The sequence below is a fragment of the Lissotriton vulgaris genome, chromosome 4_1 (genome assembly GCF_964263255.1).
Source record: "Lissotriton vulgaris chromosome 4_1, aLisVul1.2, whole genome shotgun sequence".
Classification (NCBI taxonomy): Eukaryota; Metazoa; Chordata; class Amphibia; order Caudata; family Salamandridae; genus Lissotriton; species Lissotriton vulgaris.
In genome coordinates this window covers 897,038,181-897,058,080 of record NC_141691.1, presented here as the reverse complement: position 1 = coordinate 897,058,080, position 19,900 = coordinate 897,038,181, and the positions used below count along the sequence as shown (strand labels likewise).

At 49.2% G+C, this 19,900-nt stretch overlaps 1 protein-coding gene across 3 annotated transcripts in view; it reads right to left on the bottom strand.

Annotated features, from left to right (window-relative positions):
* The window catches only part of ZNF236 (zinc finger protein 236), a 1,135,475-nt gene that overhangs the window by 1,047,170 nt on the left and 68,405 nt on the right, over positions 1-19,900 (bottom strand). For all 3 annotated transcript variants that reach the window (XM_086965182.1, XM_086965180.1, XM_086965183.1), the window contains exon 3: positions 18,351-18,515. In XM_086965182.1, the coding sequence (XP_086821308.1) occupies positions 18,351-18,515 (165 nt within the window). The remainder of the gene's footprint in view (positions 1-18,350; positions 18,516-19,900) is intronic.

Genomic DNA, 19,900 nt, shown 5'->3' with positions numbered 1-19,900 from the left:
CTTTTTCGTAAGTCTAGCGCCATGGTCTGCAATTTCTCCTGCCTCTCCAAGGTTGGGACAGCTTTTGAGAGATTCAAGTTCAGGATGGCTCCCAGGAAGCGTGCAGTCCTGGACAGGATCAGAGAGGACTTTTCTTTGTTAAAATGAGTCCTAGATTTTGAAACAGGTTTGTACATGCTCGGACAGCTTCCCTCGCTGCCTCCCTGGACGGAGCCTTTATCAACCAGTCGTCCAGGTAAGGGAAGACTTGAAAGAGATTTCTTCGAAGAAACACTGCTAAAGGCGCCAGCCCCTTTGTGAAGATCCTGGGGGCTGAGCGAAGACTAAAAAGGTAAAACCTTGAATTGAAAGTGGCTCTTGGCTACTGTAAACCGTAGAAACCTTCTGTGCGCTGGGTGAATTGGTACATGAAAATACGCATCTTCGAGATAGTGTGGCCATAAAATCTCCCGGATTGACAAGCCGTAGAATGTCTTGAAGAGAGACCATCCGGAAAGATAGGGAGATGAGATAGGTGTTGAGCTCCCTGAGATCTAAAATAGGGCGCCATTTCTCTAGCGTCTTCCTTACCAGGAAGAACCTGGAATAGAATCCCTCTCCTTTTTGGTCGGGGGGAACTGGCTCTATAGCACCCTTCAGGAGCATTTGATGGACTTCGAACCGCAGAAGACGCAGATGTTTTGACGGAATGGCAGCAGGGGGCTTGGATGGTGGGATTTGGGTGAATTCCAAAGTATGGCTTTTTCGAATTATGTTGAGCACCCAACGGTCCGATGTTATTTTGGACCAATTCCGAAGGTATCGTGACACCCTGCCTCCTACTGATGGGACTTGCGGAGGTGGGCACAGTAGGAAGAGCCAGGAGGCCGCTATTGTCTCTTGGACTTATCTTGTCCTTGGACATATTTTGTCCTTGGCGAATCTTGTTTCCCTCCGTTATTAGGTCTCAAGTAATTTGAGGACTGGCCTTGCCACTGGTGATAAGGTTGGCGATATTGCTGCGAACCTGAGCCATAGGACGAGTACCTTTGTTGTTAAGATCTTCTGTAGGTGGTGCTTTTGCCTCTGGATCCTCTAAAAGAAGCTTTACGGTACGGAAGCGTACCCAACGACTTAGCGGTCTCAGTATCTTTTTTAATATCCTGGAGAGTGTTGTCTATCACCTTTCCAAATAATTCCTCTGCATCAAAAGGAAGATCCAAGATTTTATTTTGGATCTCGGGTCTAAACCAGGTTGCCTTAAGCCATCCCTGGCGACGAAGGACTGCGGCCCCAGCCAAAGAACGAAAAGCCGTCTAGCAATATCCATGGCTCAGTCGATGATCTCCATTGATGCTGCCTCACCTTCTTGCAGAAACTTTCTAGCTTCTGTCTTCGACTCAGGAGGAAGCTGATCCAAGTACAGTGACACATCACACCAAAGTTGGCGATCATATCCGTCTATAATCGCTCGGGCATTCGCAGCCCGCACTAGAAGACTCGCCATTGAGGAGAACCTCTTCCCGGCGTTGTCTAATCTCCTTCCCTCTTTATCCGGAGGAGATGTTAAAGGAGCAGATCTGTTGCGGGACTTTCTCTGCGCCGCTTGAGAGATGACCGAATCCGGTCTTGGGTGTCCTGTCAAAGAAGCCGGACCATCCTTAGGCGCCTTGTATTTCTTGTCTAGACGCGGTAGTACAGGGACCACTTAAGACCTTCATCCCACAGATGCTGGACAATAGGTATGGATCTTGTTGCCTTTTTATAAGGTTCCTTAAAGTCATATAAGAAACATTCGGTGGCAACAGAAGGCATTGCTAATTTGAATCTGCCAGCCGCTCTCTCCATCAGTTGATGAAACCTCCCCTATATCCGATGGCGGGGAGTCCACCGGATCTGGGCATGGAGATGCCGGGTCTGGGATGACATACTCATCCCATTCTGAAGCTTGATCAGGTACATCATCCAAATTTTGATCCTCGTCCGAGGAATCATCATGGGTGTCCATTGGTCTAGACTGTTCCTCTGGAACTGATGTCTGTGGCTGAGGCGATACCTGGGCCGGCAACTCAGGAACAATCATAGAGGAAGCCGCAGGGACAGGCATGGCTTGCGCAACCGAAGCTGGAGCAGGATGTGCACTCCTAGCTTTATAATCCTGTAGCATGTTATGAAGGTCCTGTAAGAAAGATGACGGTACAGAAACCATGTCTTGTCTGGAGTACTGCTGTGGCTGGGCAGAATGATGATGATGATAAGCCACATTCCTGGTCGTACTCTCCCTCAGAATCAGTTTCCTGGCACTTAACCAGAAGTTGAGATGGACTATTTGCATAGCCATATGAGTCCTGATCATCACCCCCTGATTCACCCTCATCAAAAAGGAGAGCTGGTGGCAAGGGGGTAACCCTTATAGGAGATGTCATGTCCAGTGTGATTCTGGTCATCAAGATTGTAATTCTCTTTTCCGACGACAAAATAGTCGACGGTCCCGTCGACGATGGTATGGATACTGCTGCAGTCGTCGGCTTCGTCAACAGAGTAATCGTAGACGACGAAAGGACACTCGACGACGAGATGGGCGTCGTCGATGCAGTCGACGATTAGACTGATGACACTCCAGCCGTCGTCGTCAATGTTGGCGTCGTCGAGGCCCTCGTCAACGACACTGTCGTCGTCACCACCGTCGACGAACACTTTGTCGTCGCCGTCGTCGTCGTCGACATCCTCGTTAACGCCGCTGTCGTCGACATCCTCGTCTACGCCGCTGTCGTCGACTCCCACGTCGACGTCGCTGTAACTGCAGTCGACGACTCCATCCTCGTCTACGCCAATTGTCCCATCGACGAGCCCGTCGATGGGACCAATTTAAGCTTAGCCTTCACTTGCTTCGTCGACGGAACCTCCGTCGATGGCGCCTTCATCGTCGACCACTTGGAACTTCTGTCAGATTTACCAGAAGATTGAGAAGAGGGTTTCTTGAAGGCTGAATCCGTCTTCACACCCACAGAATGCGTAGATGGTCCCACCCTCTCCTTTTCACCGTGGTGAGGAGATTCGCCTGGACCTTGGCTCTCAGACTCTCTGGGGGTCTTTTTGGAGGCCTTAGAAGGAGGCCTTAGAAGGATGCTCCACAGAAGGAGAAGGGGAACCTCTACCCCTCTTGACTGACCTTCTCATTGATGATGCTGACGCAGAGTCCTCACTGTCACTGGAGACAGTGTCCTTCCTGGACTTCAACTTCTGGAGCCATGTAAGAAGTCTACCCTCACGGTCCCGGATGGTCTTGGTTGAAAAGGTGCGGCAGATCTTGCAATCCACAGCCTTGTGATCAGTATAGAGGCAGTAGATGCAGTCTTTATGCTTATCCTCCACAAATAACCTTTTCTTGCCATAGGTGGAACATGGCTTGAAAAGGGCCTTCTTCTTTTCCTTGTCAGACATCCTGGCAGGAACAGCTAACAATTTGAAGAGAAACCTGAAGAAAAAACTTCTGAATAACAGAGATTGAGCAGAGCTCAAATGAGACTTCCTAAGCACAACGTGCGGTAGACAATCTGAGGCTCTGAGGTTCCTTCAGGAGGGTTCTATGGGGTGAGGCTCTTCTAATTGGCTGATGCCTGATTTGGTCTCTTTTACACAAAGAGGTGGATATGCTACAAAAGGGAATGAGGCCTAGGCCTTCTTCTTTCTCTTTTGTACCTACTGCTATGTTATTTTTGTTACCGAGACTCCCATTCCGACGATGGGGAATGATACAAAAGCATGGGAATCTATGAAAGTTCCAATACTGGGACAAGGAATAATTAAAGTACAAAGAGGTGTACACGATTACAAAAGTGTTACACATCCCTAAATAAGCAGAACTGGGGGGAGGGGCACATGTAGGTAAGTAATTCGCATATCTTTTTCCTCATGGTTTTGTTAGTGCACAGAATTGAAAGGTTGTGTATGACACCGATTGGTAGCATTCTGTGTCTGATATGGTTGCGCGTGCACGGTGGCGTTAATAGAAGTGGTTTTGTGTCTGGACAATAAGCAGGATGTGGAAAAGTGATGTATGGGGCAGAAAAAACATCCAGGAGTGGTTTCTTTTGTAGCCCAATTAAAAGACAGTCTCTTACACAATGTAGTTGTGCCTCGGGGGCATGCGCAAGCCCCGTGTTTCTATTTCATCGAGCATTGGTGTCGCCCCATTGAACAGTTGGCACATCAAAGCGTCCCAGTTCCATGTGGATGAGACATTGGCCGCCCCCCTGCGTCTAGTGATGTTGTGGTTCGTGCCCTTAGTCCTTGCGGTGCCAGGTCCCAGCTGACAATATGCCTATCGATTTGGCGATTTTTATTTTCCGTTCATGGGGAGAGGGGCAGTGAGCAGTAAGGACCACCCTAGGGGCTTCACAAAGTTGCACTGTGCCGGAAAGCCTCCAGAGCACACATTTAGCACGGTTAGTGTTTCCTTGGAAGGTCCCAGGTGTTAATGTATATATAGCAGTGGTCGTATTGCATGTGTGACGGCGCTATCAGCCAGCACTGCTTTTTTCTGTGCCTAAAGCAGGTTGCAATCTGTAGTTCCAATTTTAATGTTGCAAAGTATGGGTCAGAAATGCGATGTGGTGGTTATGCTTTGTTACGAAATGTAGCCATTTTGTTGTTCTCTCGACATAAGACATTGTCTTTCTCACTCAAATCATGCTGTGTAACTGTAACCAAACTTGCTTGCATGTCTTCCTTCTCTGGCGGTAATAATGCGGGGCTTTTTGTTCATCAGAAACCGTAATCACAGGAGTCATTAACAAGTTCCAAAGTATTTGTGTTGTGGTGATTAGTCATCTGGGGATGTTGTTGTGCTAAAAATACATGTGAGCGAGTCTACGTTGTAGTAATATGCAATAATGTGCTGCTTTGCCAAATACTTAGTAGGTCCCAAAGGTGAGACCGATTGCATTGAAAATGCTTGTTTATGTAGGCAGCTAATGCTGACAAACTCGATCAGACGTGTAGGTATGTCAGTTCTCATAAGAGAATAAAGAAATTATGCAATGTGTCATTGAGTTGCAGTGAGTGGAAGCATAATGTATGGGTGCCATGTTTTCTTTACACATCAGCACGTTTTAGGTCCTCACGTACATTTGAAAATCATTCTAGCACATTGAACTTAAGTAGTTTCTCAGCACTAGTCCATTTACCTCACTGTAAAATGGGGCATATGTTATCCACAACAGTTGGACGGAATAAGTCAGTTGTGACAGCTGTGTGCAGCTGGAAGATCTGCAAACTTTCATCCTACTATGAGATTGTGCATGTTCTCCTACAGCAGGTCTCAGACAAATGAACGATTGCACACCTATTGTACTCTAGGTCAACTTTTTTTTAAAGAATGCTCAGTGGCAACATTCAGGGGTGCGAAAGCTTGACATGTGCTCTGCCCCAATAACACCAATCTGATTCCATAAATGTATAGTGAGTCATCAAGCACCAAAGTCAAGTCACACTGCCATAAAAGCATGAGTCATGGAAATTAATCAAGAGAGTCCAATACTATGACGGTTTAATCCATTTTAATCTATTTTTTGTTCAAATATTCTTCAATAGTTTCTGAATTCATAACGAGACACGGGATTCCAACCTTTGAATGCTTGAGAAATGCCCATCCGGGCCTTATGCAACAGCACGTAGGAACTCACTGTTCATCCTAGGTACCCATACATAAATGTATTCAATCCATGTCAACCCTTCATCTGTGATAGTTGTAATATTAAACGAACCATCAGTAAACTCAAATGATATCATGAACCATAAACTAAAAGAAAGCGTTAATCTATGTAAACCATGCAATCTATAATGTGAATAAACAAAAACACCAACCCACATTACGCTATAACACTTCACATGACAAGCACTGTATTGCAACCCAAACATTTCTTCACAATAATATTCAATATTAGGTCCATCATAATGATGCATCATAAATAAAATGCCCCCGTGCTCAACTAAACTTTGGAAAAAACTATTTCATAAACCAAACATGCTCAAAATGATAATAATCTCACTGTGCTGTGAAAATCCCATTTACATTTTCTGTATCCCGGCACCAAAACCAGCAGCTTAACCGCTCCATTTGGCATCCATAATGCACACAGCCTAGTGCACTAAATGACTGAAAACTAACAACCCTTTGAAAACATCACAGGTGAAACCCATCTTGCCACATGATTGTGAGTGCAGAACCGAACTAAAGTAAACATAAAAGAAATACGCGAATCACTTGCCTCAAACCTTAATTTAACATGCAGCCTGTGTCCCTATCAAAAAAGATGTGAATAAATAAATTGTTATAAACAAACAATGCCTATACAGACTAAATCATGAAAATTTACAAATGTACGTGCTAATAATAAACCCCAAAATATAAATGGTGTGAACGTAAATGTATTAGTTAGCTCAATTACGTAATAAAAACCTTTGGAATGATGGTTCAAATGTTTAAATAACGAAATTCGCGCCCTCTGAGGAACTCGATGTTTCCGTGATGCCTCCAGAATGATATCATGTTATTTTTATCTTACTTTTTGCAACGTTCAATGCAGGGTGCAAAACGTTCAGTGGGGTGGAAATATATCATCTCAAACAAATGAGGAAATGCACACCTATTGTACTCAAGGTCAATTTTGTTTTAAATAATTTTCTGTGGCAAAATTTTGGCGTGAGAAGGCTTGACACGTGCTCTGCCCCAATGGCACAAATTTGATCCGATACATGTAAGGTGCGTCCTCACGCACCAAAGTAAAATCGCAATGCTAATAAAGCATGAGTAGTGCTACTTGACTTTGGTCATGACGCCGCACCACACATTTATGTACTCAAAGTTGGTACCAGATAATGCTGGGCCTGTACTGGTTGCAGGTGAGACTTTTTGGCACTGCTGCAAGTCCTAATTAGTTAAGTTGGGACACTATTTTCTGAGTGTAAGACAGGCCCTGCAAACCTGTTTTGCCTTTTACCAGCCAATTATAGTGACAGATAGGTATACAACCTCCCTGGTGGCTCAGATGAACTGCCACCATGACAACACATTTAGTAAACACGGACGTTGATTTAATGCTGAAAGTTAAAACGTATAATGCTCTGCACCCATCATAAAGCAAAGTGTTGGACAGGCCACATGAAGGGCCGCTCTCCCCCAGCCCAACCAGGCCCGAGAGTCGCCACGACAGTACCACGCATCATCATTGTACATCTGCTGCCCTCTCAGGGCCCCTGCCTGCGAGGCAAGCTAACCTCGTGGGCCCGATCCCCTGCCGGCCCACGCGGCCCACCTGAACCGCCATCTTGGACACTTCACCACGAGGTCGCCTGGCCCCCGATCGACCCCGACCCTGGGCCTGGCCCGGCCTCAGACATCTCGGCACCACCATCCACCCAGGAGGTGAGCGGGCTACTTGGCAAGTCAATGGGAGAAAGAGGTGTCGATGGCTCCCCCCGCCAAGTGCCGCTCGCCCATCGCCTCCCCGGGCGCTGGCTCCACCCCCCTGCTGGGTGTCTGGAATCCCGCATCCCGGACCCCCGACCTCCAAGTGCGAGGGTCCGGACATCAAAGCACACCAGCCCTATAACTGGGGCAGCTCCAGAGCAGGAAGGCAGTTGTATCTTGGAGTCGAGAGACGTAAAGAGGAACTCATCCTGAACGGACTACTGGCGCTGCCGTAGCTCTGTCCTGTGCACCATCATCCTGCCTGTTGGCGCTGCCACAGCCGTCGTAACCTTCATCCTTCATCGTCGTCCGGATCTGCTGGCGTGGCCGCGGACCGTTGTAACCGTCATCTTCATCGGGACCTGCAGGCTCCGCCGCGGACCGTCATCTTTCATCCGACCATCTCGGGACCTGCTTGGCTCCTCCACGGCCCGATCATCAAGAACGCCGAGCTCAAGGATTGAGAGCTATTTTTGGACTCACCGGTAACTAAAGACTGTCCCGCTACCCTTTTCCTCAACCAAAGACTAAGCTAGAGGGGACCCCTGAGTCCAGACCTCCTTGTACCATATCATCGTAACCTAAGAATTGCATATAAAGTCTCGTTAACCTTCAGTCTTGTGTGGTGTCCGTCTGTGGGGGGGAAGTTATTCCTCTGTACAGTCGTTGGAGACGGCTCTCCCTGGAGACCTCTCCCTGTACCTCGGCCGACCCTCCCGGTCCGTCTAACATTGGTGGCCAGCGGCGCGATTCGAATCACCGCATAACGTACAGAAAATAGCTCACCCCACAACGAACCATAATGACAACTAAAGAAAGCGGATCAACCGAGAAGTTCCAAATGGAAAAACTAGAGGAGTACAGCCACCGTGAACTAAAGCAGTTCTGCATCGAACTAGGTATCGCTACCACCGGACTAAGCACCAAGGACGATTTTAAACATGCCCTACAATCTTGGGCAGAGACCGGGGATACCGAAGCCCCTGAGCAAACCACCGCAGCCCCTGAAGGGCAAAGAACCGGTCTTCCGCAAGACGAGATCCAAGAAAGAGAAAAAATCCGACTACACGAGCTAGAAATGGCCCGACTCAAGATGGAAATAGAACTCAAGTTGGCCGAACAAAAAATCAACTTAGAGCACCTACGTCTCCGAGAAGAAAGAGAAGAGAAACAGAGACAAAGGGAGCTCGAGGAAAAGAAACTGGCGTACGAGCACGAACGGAACATAGCCGAGATCAACCTGCGCAAACAGAATAAAGAGTTAGGGGTGCCCGAGAGACCACACACCCCGGGGACCGCAGAGAAAAAAGTACACATCCCCAAGGATGTGGTCCGAGAATATTTCCGAGAGGACGACATCCAACAATGGTTTAAGGCCTATGAAATCGCTATGACTGCGCACCGGATCGATAGAACCGACTGGGGTGCCGGCCTATGGGGCAGATTCCTCAATGAAGGCCGCGATACCCTGTTACAGCTCCCAGACCACCAGATGACCTCCTACGACCATATGAAAGCGGCCCTCCTCACCCGCTATGGTCTCACGCCCGAGATGTACCGCCAGAGGTTCCGAGACTGCACACGCATCCCGGGTACAACTTGGGTGGACTATGTAACGTACTTTAGCAGAGCTTTCGAAGGCTGGATCAAAGGAAACAACGTCACGACATACGAGCAGCTGTTCAATCTGATGGTATGGGAGCATCTGTCCAACAATTGCTTCATCGAACTACGCCAACACCTCCTCGACAGCAAGTTGACCGATCCCCGGCAGCTCGCAGCCGAAGCTGACCGGTGGGAGATAACCAGAGTGGGCCGGAATGGGTCCTACGAGCAAAACAGGAACAACAATGGACACCACCGACCGAGAGGAGGGGGAGGGGGCCAAGGACGAGGAAGAGACAACACTCCGGCCGCCCCCGCTGCCAGCACCACCCCCCCGGCCAACCGGGGCAGCACCCCGGCGCGACCGGGGTACAGAGCCAATGTCACATGTCACCGATGCCAGCGAGTCGGCCACTATGCAAATGACCCAAGCTGCCCGCAGTATCAGAGTCCAAAACCCCGCCAAATGGCCGCCGCGGCACTAGGGGAAGAACAGATCCCCGAGGAACAAGAAACAGACCAGCAAGAGTATCAAGAGTGGGAGCCAGCCGCCATGACTCTCGCGTGCTTAGGGGGAAGAGACATGGTCCCGCGGGTCCCCCTACCCGCTAACACCCAGAAGTACAGCCAATGGGTAAGCATCAATGGACGGCGGGCCGAAGCCCTTCGAGACACCGGGGCCAGTGTGACAGCCGTCCGCTGTCACCTGGTGACCCCAGAACAATATCTACCGAACATCCTCTGCCCTGTGCGATCAGCCGACAACTCGGAAAGTCTGTGTCGGATGGCCTGCGTCCCCTTTGAGTGGGGAGGGGTCTCCGGCATGCTGAAGGTGACGGTCCGAGACGACTCCCCCGTGGACTGCCTACTCGGAAATGACCTGGAGAGCTCCCCGTGGGCAGCCGTGGAGCGAAAAGAACACTTGGGGATGTTAGGCGTCCCGGACTGGGCGTGCGTCACCACCCGGTCCATGGCCGCCCGGGCCAACCCTCACCCAGAAGAACCAGAATGGCCGGCGCCGCCGCCTCCGGTCGCCCCAGCCGAGACCACCGACCATGACACCCCCCTCGAACCTGCGCAACCTTCCGACATCGCTAACCTGGACCAGTGGGCCCAAGAGGGGGGACCCACGCAAGAACAATTTCGCCGGGAGCAGAAGACCTGTCCCTCCCTAGAGGGACTCCGCCAACAAGCGCTCGCCCAAGGCGCAGGGGATACTTCCGGAACTCATTGGGTCTACTGGGACAATGACCTACTGTACAGCGAGCAAACAATCGCCGAGCTGGGGGCCAACAGGGTACTAGCGGTACCCCTCCGTTTCAGAGACTTCCTGTTAAACTTGGCCCACGATGTCCCCCTGGCAGGGCACCTCGGACAAGATAAAACTTACAGCCGCCTAGTGACCCACTTCTTCTGGCCCAAAATGAGAAACGATGTGCACCAGCATTGCCGATCTTGCCCCACGTGCCAAGCCAGTGGGAAGAGCGGCCGCAAACTAAAGGCCCCCTTGCAACCCTTTCCAGTAGTCACGACCCCATTTGAGAGGGTCGGAATAGACATTGTGGGACCCCTAGACCCGCGTACAAAACAAGGCCATCGCTTTATTCTGGTGCTGGTGGACCACGCCACCCGCTACCCTGAGGCTATACCTCTCCGGACCGTGACAGCCCCAGTGGTCGGCCGGGCCCTGATGGGGATCTTCTCCCGTGTGGGGTTCCCCCGAGAAGTCGTCAGCGACAGAGGCACGAACTTTATTTCTAAATACATGAAATCACTCTGGCAACAGTGTGGGGTCACCTACCGATTCACGACCCCCTATCACCCCCAAGGGAACGGACTGGTTGAGCGATTCAACCGCACACTAAAAGGGATGATCGGGGGATTGGAAGAGCCCCTCCGTCGCCAGTGGGATGTACTGCTGCCGTGCCTCCTCTTCGCCTACCGGGAGGTCCCACAAAAATCACTAGGCTTCAGCCCATTTGAACTGCTATACGGGCACCCAGTGCGGGGGCCGCTCAGCCTGATCAAAGAAGGCTGGGAGATGCCTCCGGCCAAGAACCCTCCAGACGTCTTCCGGTACCTCCTCACCCTCCGCAACCAGTCCCAGCGGTTCAGAGCCCTAGCAAAGGCTAACCTAGAGGCCAGTCAAGAGGATATGAAAAAATGGTATGACCAGAACGCCTCATCCATTGAATTCGAGCCGGGGCAACAAGTATGGGTAATGTCCCCCACAGAACCTTGCGCCCTCCAAGACAAATGGACGGGGCCCTTCAAGGTGATCGAGCGCAAGGGCCCTGCCACCTATCTGATCGATATGGGGTCCTCCCGGAACCCACTCCGGGTCCTCCACACCAACAGGCTGAAACCTCACTTTGCACGAACCGAACTCAGCCTACTGATGGCCACAGACAACGGGGCTGAAGACGACTCCGAGCCTCTCCCTGACCTCCTGCGGACCCAGGAGCAAGACGGCTCCGTAGATGGGGTCCGCCTCTCGGAGACCCTCACCAGAGAACAACGCCAAGAGTGCCAAGCCCTCCTGTCACAGTTCGCCAGCCTGTTCTCCCTCACCCCAGGTGTCACGTCCTGGTGTGTGCACGATGTGGACACCGGAGATAGCCCTCCTATCCGCCACCGGGCCTACCGCGTACCTGATCGGGTACGGGCCTGCATCCAGGCAGAAGTGGCCAAGATGCTCACGCTCGGGGTCATCGAGCCCTCAGACAGTCCATGGGCCAGCCCGGTCGTGCTGGTCCCCAAAGCAGCCGCCCCCGGAACCACCCCAGAACTCCGGTTCTGTGTCGACTACCGGGGCCTGAATGAGGTCACCCGGACGGACGCACATCCCATCCCCCGGGCAGATGAACTGGTCGACCGAATGGGAGCTGCCCGCTACCTCAGCATCTTCGACCTGACAGCAGGTTATTGGCAGATCGGCCTCACCCCCCGAGCACAGGAACGTTCTGCCTTCTCCACCCCCGATGGCCACTATCATTTTACGGTCATGCCTTTCGGCCTGAAAAATGCACCAGCGACTTTCCAACGGCTCGTCAATAAGGTCCTGGCGGGGCTCGAAGGGTTCAGCGCCGCCTACCTAGACGACATCGCTGTGTACAGCCACCACTGGACCGAACACCTCCACCACCTCCGAGCAGTGCTGCAAGCCCTTCAACGAGCTGGCCTCACGATCAAGGCCAGCAAATGTCAAATTGGACAAGGGTCTGTGACCTACCTCGGGCACCAGGTGGGAAGCGGCCTAGTGGCCCCTCTACAGCTAAAAATTGCTGCCATCCAGGACTGGCAGCCCCCTATCACCCAAACCGAGGTACGAGCATTCCTGCCTCACAGGGGGCCTCTCACGGAACTCACGTCAAAGAATCAACCAACGAAAGTGAACTGGACCCCAGAGTGTCAAACGGCATTCGAACAATTGAAGGCCGCCATGTGTTCCGCTCCTGTGCTCCAGGCCCCCGACTACAGCCGGGAGTTCCTCGTCCAGACGGACGCCTCCGACCAGGGCATTGGGGCGGTCCTATCCCAAGTGAACACCGAAGGCCTTGATCAACCCGTGGCCTTCATCAGCCGGAGGCTCCTACCCCGGGAGCAACGCTGGAGCACCATAGAGAGAGAAGCATTCGCAGTGGTATGGGCCCTCAAAAAGCTCCGGCCCTACCTTTTTGGCACCCACTTCCGGGTGCAGACCGACCACCGACCCCTGCAGTGGCTGATGCATATGCGGGGGGAAAACCCAAAATTGCTGCGCTGGTCCATCTCCCTGCAAGGTATGGACTTCACAGTCGAACACCGGCCAGGACCAGACCACGCCAACGCAGACGGCCTGTCCCGGTTTTTCCGCCTCGACGACGAGAGTCCCCAGGAAGATGGGTAACTCTCCCCGCCTTCAGCTGGGGGGGACGCATGTTGGACAGGCCACATGAAGGGCCGCTCTCCCCCAGCCCAACCAGGCCCGAGAGTCGCCACGACAGTACCACGCATCATCATTGTACATCTGCTGCCCTCTCAGGGCCCCTGCCTGCGAGGCAAGCTAACCTCGTGGGCCCGATCCCCTGCCGGCCCACGCGGCCCACCTGAACCGCCATCTTGGACACTTCACCACGAGGTCGCCTGGCCCCCGATCGACCCCGACCCTGGGCCTGGCCCGGCCTCAGACATCTCGGCACCACCATCCACCCAGGAGGTGAGCGGGCTACTTGGCAAGTCAATGGGAGAAAGAGGTGTCGATGGCTCCCCCCGCCAAGTGCCGCTCGCCCATCGCCTCCCCGGGCGCTGGCTCCACCCCCCTGCTGGGTGTCTGGAATCCCGCATCCCGGACCCCCGACCTCCAAGTGCGAGGGTCCGGACATCAAAGCACACCAGCCCTATAACTGGGGCAGCTCCAGAGCAGGAAGGCAGTTGTATCTTGGAGTCGAGAGACGTAAAGAGGAACTCATCCTGAACGGACTACTGGCGCTGCCGTAGCTCTGTCCTGTGCACCATCATCCTGCCTGTTGGCGCTGCCACAGCCGTCGTAACCTTCATCCTTCATCGTCGTCCGGATCTGCTGGCGTGGCCGCGGACCGTTGTAACCGTCATCTTCATCGGGACCTGCAGGCTCCGCCGCGGACCGTCATCTTTCATCCGACCATCTCGGGACCTGCTTGGCTCCTCCACGGCCCGATCATCAAGAACGCCGAGCTCAAGGATTGAGAGCTATTTTTGGACTCACCGGTAACTAAAGACTGTCCCGCTACCCTTTTCCTCAACCAAAGACTAAGCTAGAGGGGACCCCTGAGTCCAGACCTCCTTGTACCATATCATCGTAACCTAAGAATTGCATATAAAGTCTCGTTAACCTTCAGTCTTGTGTGGTGTCCGTCTGTGGGGGGGAAGTTATTCCTCTGTACAGTCGTTGGAGACGGCTCTCCCTGGAGACCTCTCCCCGTACCTCGGCCGACCCTCCCGGTCCGTCTAACACAAAGGCTCAGGAGATTACTTGGAAGCATCAGGATATGAAGACAGCTGCCTTTAATGCAGAGTGTTGTTAGCCTGTCTTCGTGCAGAAGCACTATCACCTCCTAGAACATTCATCTTGAAATGACTGATCTGGAGGAATAACTTTAAGACTTGCATCTCCGCGATGAGAAGAGATACATCATCCTTTTTTGATATTGAGAAAAACATGGAGTGCTCCCTGGCCCCTCGCGATAGCATTTCCTCCCCTTTCTTAGCAGCGCGTAAATCTCTTTGAGCAATGATATACTCTTGATTTATGTTGTAGTCATAATTCGGAATAGGTATGGTAAACTATGGAGTAGCCCATGCAGCACATAGGACAATACCCATTTGCCTTAAATTACTCTCTCCCACTACCGAGGATAGTCCCTCAGCCTTCCCCATAATTGTATTCACTGATTGTGACGCAGAGCGACTTAACTGTATTGGTGTCCTTTTTAATATTTTCTAGGTCTTGATGAACATGGCAAACTTAGGTAATATTGCTAAACTTCAGAACAGAAACAAGCAATAAGAAAAAAAATGTGGTGATGTAAAATGACCCTGATGATGATCTGGCAGCATATCATATGTGCAGAATTAGGAGGGCGGTAGGCGCACACTGCCTCACACTCCAGCACTCAGTTTGCACCAATGCATCATAATAAATGCAGTGCATGATAACACTTTCTTTGGTGTCAGGATTTCATTTTTCACCCGAGTTGGTGCAGCCAGTGCTGTGTATCTCTAGACACGTGTTTCAGGATAATTGTCCTTCAGTAGAGAGCAACACTTTTTTGGGGTGTGCTGGAGATGCTGCCCAAAGTCTTCTCAGGTCTCAGTACCACTCGCTGGGTGCAGGTGCATCAACCCGAGCTCGTCAGCTCGTTAGCTCAAGTTAGCCTTTTCAAATAGGAGGCAGGTGCGTGCACACTGCCTCACACTCCAGCACTCACTTTGCCCCGATGCATCATAATAAATGCAATATCAGGCTTTAGATTATCACCCTTGTTGGTGCAGCCAGTCCTGAAAGACAATTATTCTGAAACACCTGTCTAGAGATACACAGCACTGGCTGCACCAACAAGGGTGAAAAACTAAAGCCTGACACTGAAGAAAGTGTTATCATGCACTGCATTTATTATGATGCATCGGGGCATCTGAGTGCTGGAGTGTGAGGCAGTGTGCGCCCACCCCCCTCATATGTGCGGTATAGGCCCATGTTGCAAATTACCTTTCCATTGGTGACACAAGCGTCAAACTTTTTTGGCACATTGTTCTCAAACGTATTAGAATAGATTTCCATTTTCTCACAATGGAAATGCTCATAACAGTTAAGGAGTGCCAGGAATTTTTACAGTGCACCAGGAGGTTGCAGGGCCCATTGTCTCGCTCATCCTAAGAGCACTTTAGTGTCTGATTTCTTTGCCTGGAGGTAGCCCATCGCTGGTACCTTGATTAATGGATCTCTTTCTGGCTGAATGAACTACCCTATTGTTAGAAGACACATCACCTCGAATATAGAGTATCCAGAGGTGCAGCTTTATATTTGCATTCTGCTCAAGATGGTATACAAGGACTTCATTCGATTTTATGAAATGTCTACAGTTCTTTTTTGTCATGTCAAAATAGTGGACTATTCACTTAGTTCTGAATGATGTTTCAATAAGCAATTCCTTCTCTACCAAGGTCATGGTGACCGCCATGCTGAAATATGGCTTGTTGAATTACTGCTTGGTAGGCTCCGGGTTCATCAGAGGAAAAGCTTTAAAGGATACTGCTCTAAAGGTGCCTCGTTATCGGACTCTCAGTATTTGTTCTATTCTTCCTCAGAATGCGGCACAAGGTATTTACAAGATTGGATCTGGTACTCCTCTTCTTCTCAGTCTCCTTTGGGTAATGCAGATCGTGAACAAAGAACTCAGTCCTGTAGTGCAAATATCTGTAGTGCTTGGAACTACCCGCCTGCTTCAGTTGTCTTTGTACATTTATGAATATGATAATGGCAGGTCTTCGGTGTAATACCCTCCTCAAATGCAATCGTTGCTTGGTTCCATTCTTGCCAGGTGATAAACTTTGTTATGAAAGCTGGTTGTTTTAGCTTCATCAGTAGGCCTAAACACATACTTCTAAGGTATGAAAATAGTGCCTCTTTCAGAGTCTAAATCAATGTATTTCTTACTCAAGTCCAACTATCTGTTCTATCTTTGTGTGAGGGGGTTGTGAAGTCATGATTTTCGCCTGCTAAGTCTTTTTGGGATCAAGCATGGTTGAAATGAATTATTTTCCAAAGCAGAAACAAGGATGTGACTTAGGAGTTGGCCTTTGAAAGCGGTCTCAGGTACTTTTTTGGGCTGAGCCTTCTGTTGTTTCAAGGAGGGCTGACCAGAGTCAAGATTTGCAGTCAGTATGCTCAACCCCTTTAGACTGTGATGTGTGTGATCCAAATAACCATCATGTGCAGGTAGGTGGCAATAGTTTTGAAAGCAAAGTTTTGTTTCATATTGTCACAAATTGTTGTAATGAACCCTTATTATGTAAAAATTGTGCTTACAACCAGAAACCTATTTTGCCTACATCTAATAACTCCATGGAGGCACTGTAAAACCACCTTCATTATCCGGAGAAAGACGCGGATTGCAAACCTGATAGCAATCGGATTGCGCCAACTTCGCATGATATCAAGAACAAACATTAAATGGTTTATTTTTCATCCCAGAACACCAAGAAGTAATTCTTAAACAACAGAGAACATATGTATTAAGTTGTAAGGATTTGATGGGTCAATTTGATATCTTTTATAGCCGTAGCACAGGCTGCAGTAGATGGATTTGTTCTTCAGTATAGTGTCCTTCATGTAGGGGCGTATAAAACTTATTCTTTCGATTGTGATACAACTTTGAAGATGGAACACTAAACGTTTGCTCCAAACATGATGGTGAAAGTTAAATTCTTTAAGTAACAGTGCACAGCATGTGAATAGCAGCTCATACTGTACACCTATTAAATCGACCACTGTAGTAAGCATCCACAGGAAAACCAATAGGGGGCAGAATGACAAGAAATACATTTTTCCCTCTGCACTGCGTCCCTAAGTGGACATTGTAAAGAAACTGAAAGAGAATTGGGCCCTTGCTTAACCACATTGTCCCTTCTACAGGAGATGAAAATTGACAACCACAATGATTAACAGAAGGTCTTTCAAAGGAGGAAACACTAGAGGCGATGAGGACAAAGATGACCCAGACTGAGAAGAAGGCTCAGAATTTGGGAGAGAAATGTCAAAAATGCAATATTACAATTATTCACAACCTACACCTCAATTCATTTTCTCCTCTAGCCACACCTCCACCCCATGAATTCATCAGGCCCCTGGGGTCATAGACCATGTGCATTCAGGTCTAAGGCTCAATCGAAATGCATGGAATTTAATAAAGGGGCCAGAGGTTTTCCCATCTCATTCTTGCAGCACCAAGACGATGGTTCTGTATACCACTAGCAGCCCATACTGCCTGCATGCACACCCAGCCAAGGTAAGTCACAATTGTATGGCAAGAGATGCGACTTGCAACAGATGAGTGAAGGAAACTCCACTAACCAGGGACTGAGGTCTTCCTAGACATAAGAGCAGGTCTGTGGTTCACATACAAATAGGAATTCAGCAAGTCCCAGGCAAGATAGCAGAGCAAAAATCATGCAGCGAAGCTACAGCAAATAAATATCCACATACACAAGGAAGAGGATTATGTATTTTGTGGTTGGAGAATAACTTCCTACATTATAAAAGTACAATGAGCGATGGCTGTGCAGGGGTAGTTGGGACAGCAAAGTATGCAATATCTTGAATGCACCCTAGAATTGAAAAAGTCTCGGAAAAGGGAATCCTTTTTCTTTCTGCTCTTTTCCAAGGGGGTTGAGTGCCAGAACTTTACAATGAAGGCTCAGCTTTCAGTGGTATGAAATGACTAAGGCAGAAGGAATGGGCAACGTAGCGTAAAGAAACTCTGTAAAATGATGTGCTAAAATCTAAGAAAATAAATGGCACTGCTCGGTTTGGTTGTTGGGGATCAGCATTGATTTCTAGAACTACCTCTGCACTGCCGACTCAAGTAAAAGGTTATAAAGACATATTCCTGAAGAAATCCTATACCATTGGGAAAGTGCACACTCGCAGGTTGTTCACAGTACAAAATGGCAAACAATTTTAAAACGACCTACTTTTTTCCAACACTGCTTTCTTCAACAGCAGAGATTTAAACGACCAACGGAAAACATTTACAATTTTTGACAACGTTATTACCTCTTCCTTTTGATGAAGCATAATATGTGACTTAAGACTGGCGATTCTGGAGAATTTCTTGTGGCACATAGGACATGTTGGGGAATCCAACTTGTGGGTAGCTTTATGAAGTACAAGGTTGAATTCAACATTAAATGTTGCAGGACACTGGTTACAACGATGGGGCTGTTTATGGGGGGAAAAACAGGGTTTGTAGTTTGAGTTTAACTATTAAAAGTTCACAACTATTTTCAAACTGGATACCCAACAATAGGCACTAAAACATTGACATTTACAAAAAAAGATGCATCAGAATATATTGAAATAAGGCTTAGTAACAACAAGTGTTATGTAGAAGATTAATTTTGGTCTAAATAGTTTCATTATACAATAATCAATATTTGAGTAAATAACACTTTTGTGGATAAAAACAATACATACATGTGGTCTTCGGGCTTTACTAGAAATAATCACCCATGTATGATCACGAGGAGTAAATGTATCAGAAGACTGGCACCACCTTACATTACTGTTCCATATTGTGTGTTATGTTCAAGTGTCTGCTGTGTAAAACACAGGGAGGGTCAAAAAAAGTTACAACAGTACAAGATGCTAACTGATGGTTAGGTGAGTAAAGCTGCCAGTTTGATGTATGCATATGTTGTAGATTCACAACCTGTGCACTGAATTTAACACATTTCCTATTTACCCTTTCATGTGATGGTGGATGTTGGATTGGTAAAAAGAAAAATAAAGTTATTAACAACATCTACATTTCTTTAACCCCATTAATGCAGAGGACGCTGTGTTCACTTCCTCCTCACTTACTCTACAGTGAACATCCTTCCACTCAAGGCAAGAAATTCCTATAGAGCAGCTTTCCCAGCAGCCAGAAGCATTTTTTTTTGTGAATGAAGATCAACACAAATGACACGCTGATGTTGGCACTATAAAAAGCGAAAGTAAAAGGATCAGTAAGGCTCGATCCACTTTCACTGTGTTTGGTGCAGAGGGGAGGGGAGGTGTGGGGGGGGGGGGGGAGAGCAGTACCCAGAGCAATGATCACAAAAGGGAGCAGTAACATTGACAAGGGAAAATTCGCCCTTTTCCAATAATATCTCCATCTAGTGGATACCTACTTGGGGATTGGCGAGAGGCGGCTAGCAACATTAAGAAATCAACCTTACCTGCACAAAAGAGAATCAGGAGAATTCCGGCAGGACAGAACCTACACGAAATAGACTACACGACTGACCGATTGGGACGGGGAGAGCTACATGCCCTGTTGCTCCCGAAGAGCCGCATTCCTGCGGAGCGCCATTCACTCCTCCATACAGCTCTAAAATGCTGGCGGAAAGCTCTAGCATACACGTCCTCGGTTAAGGCGTACGCGGCTAACACCCCCCTGTTGGGTATTCCAACGCCGCAGGGCAGGCTCACAGACAGAGCGCTTCTACCCTGGGGGGGAGGCGGGTGTGGAGAGTGTAGGAGACTTTTTCGGAGATGACCACCTTCTTACTCATGAAGCCTTCTTACAGGCCATTGGTGCCCCCGCTAGACTGTACCTACTT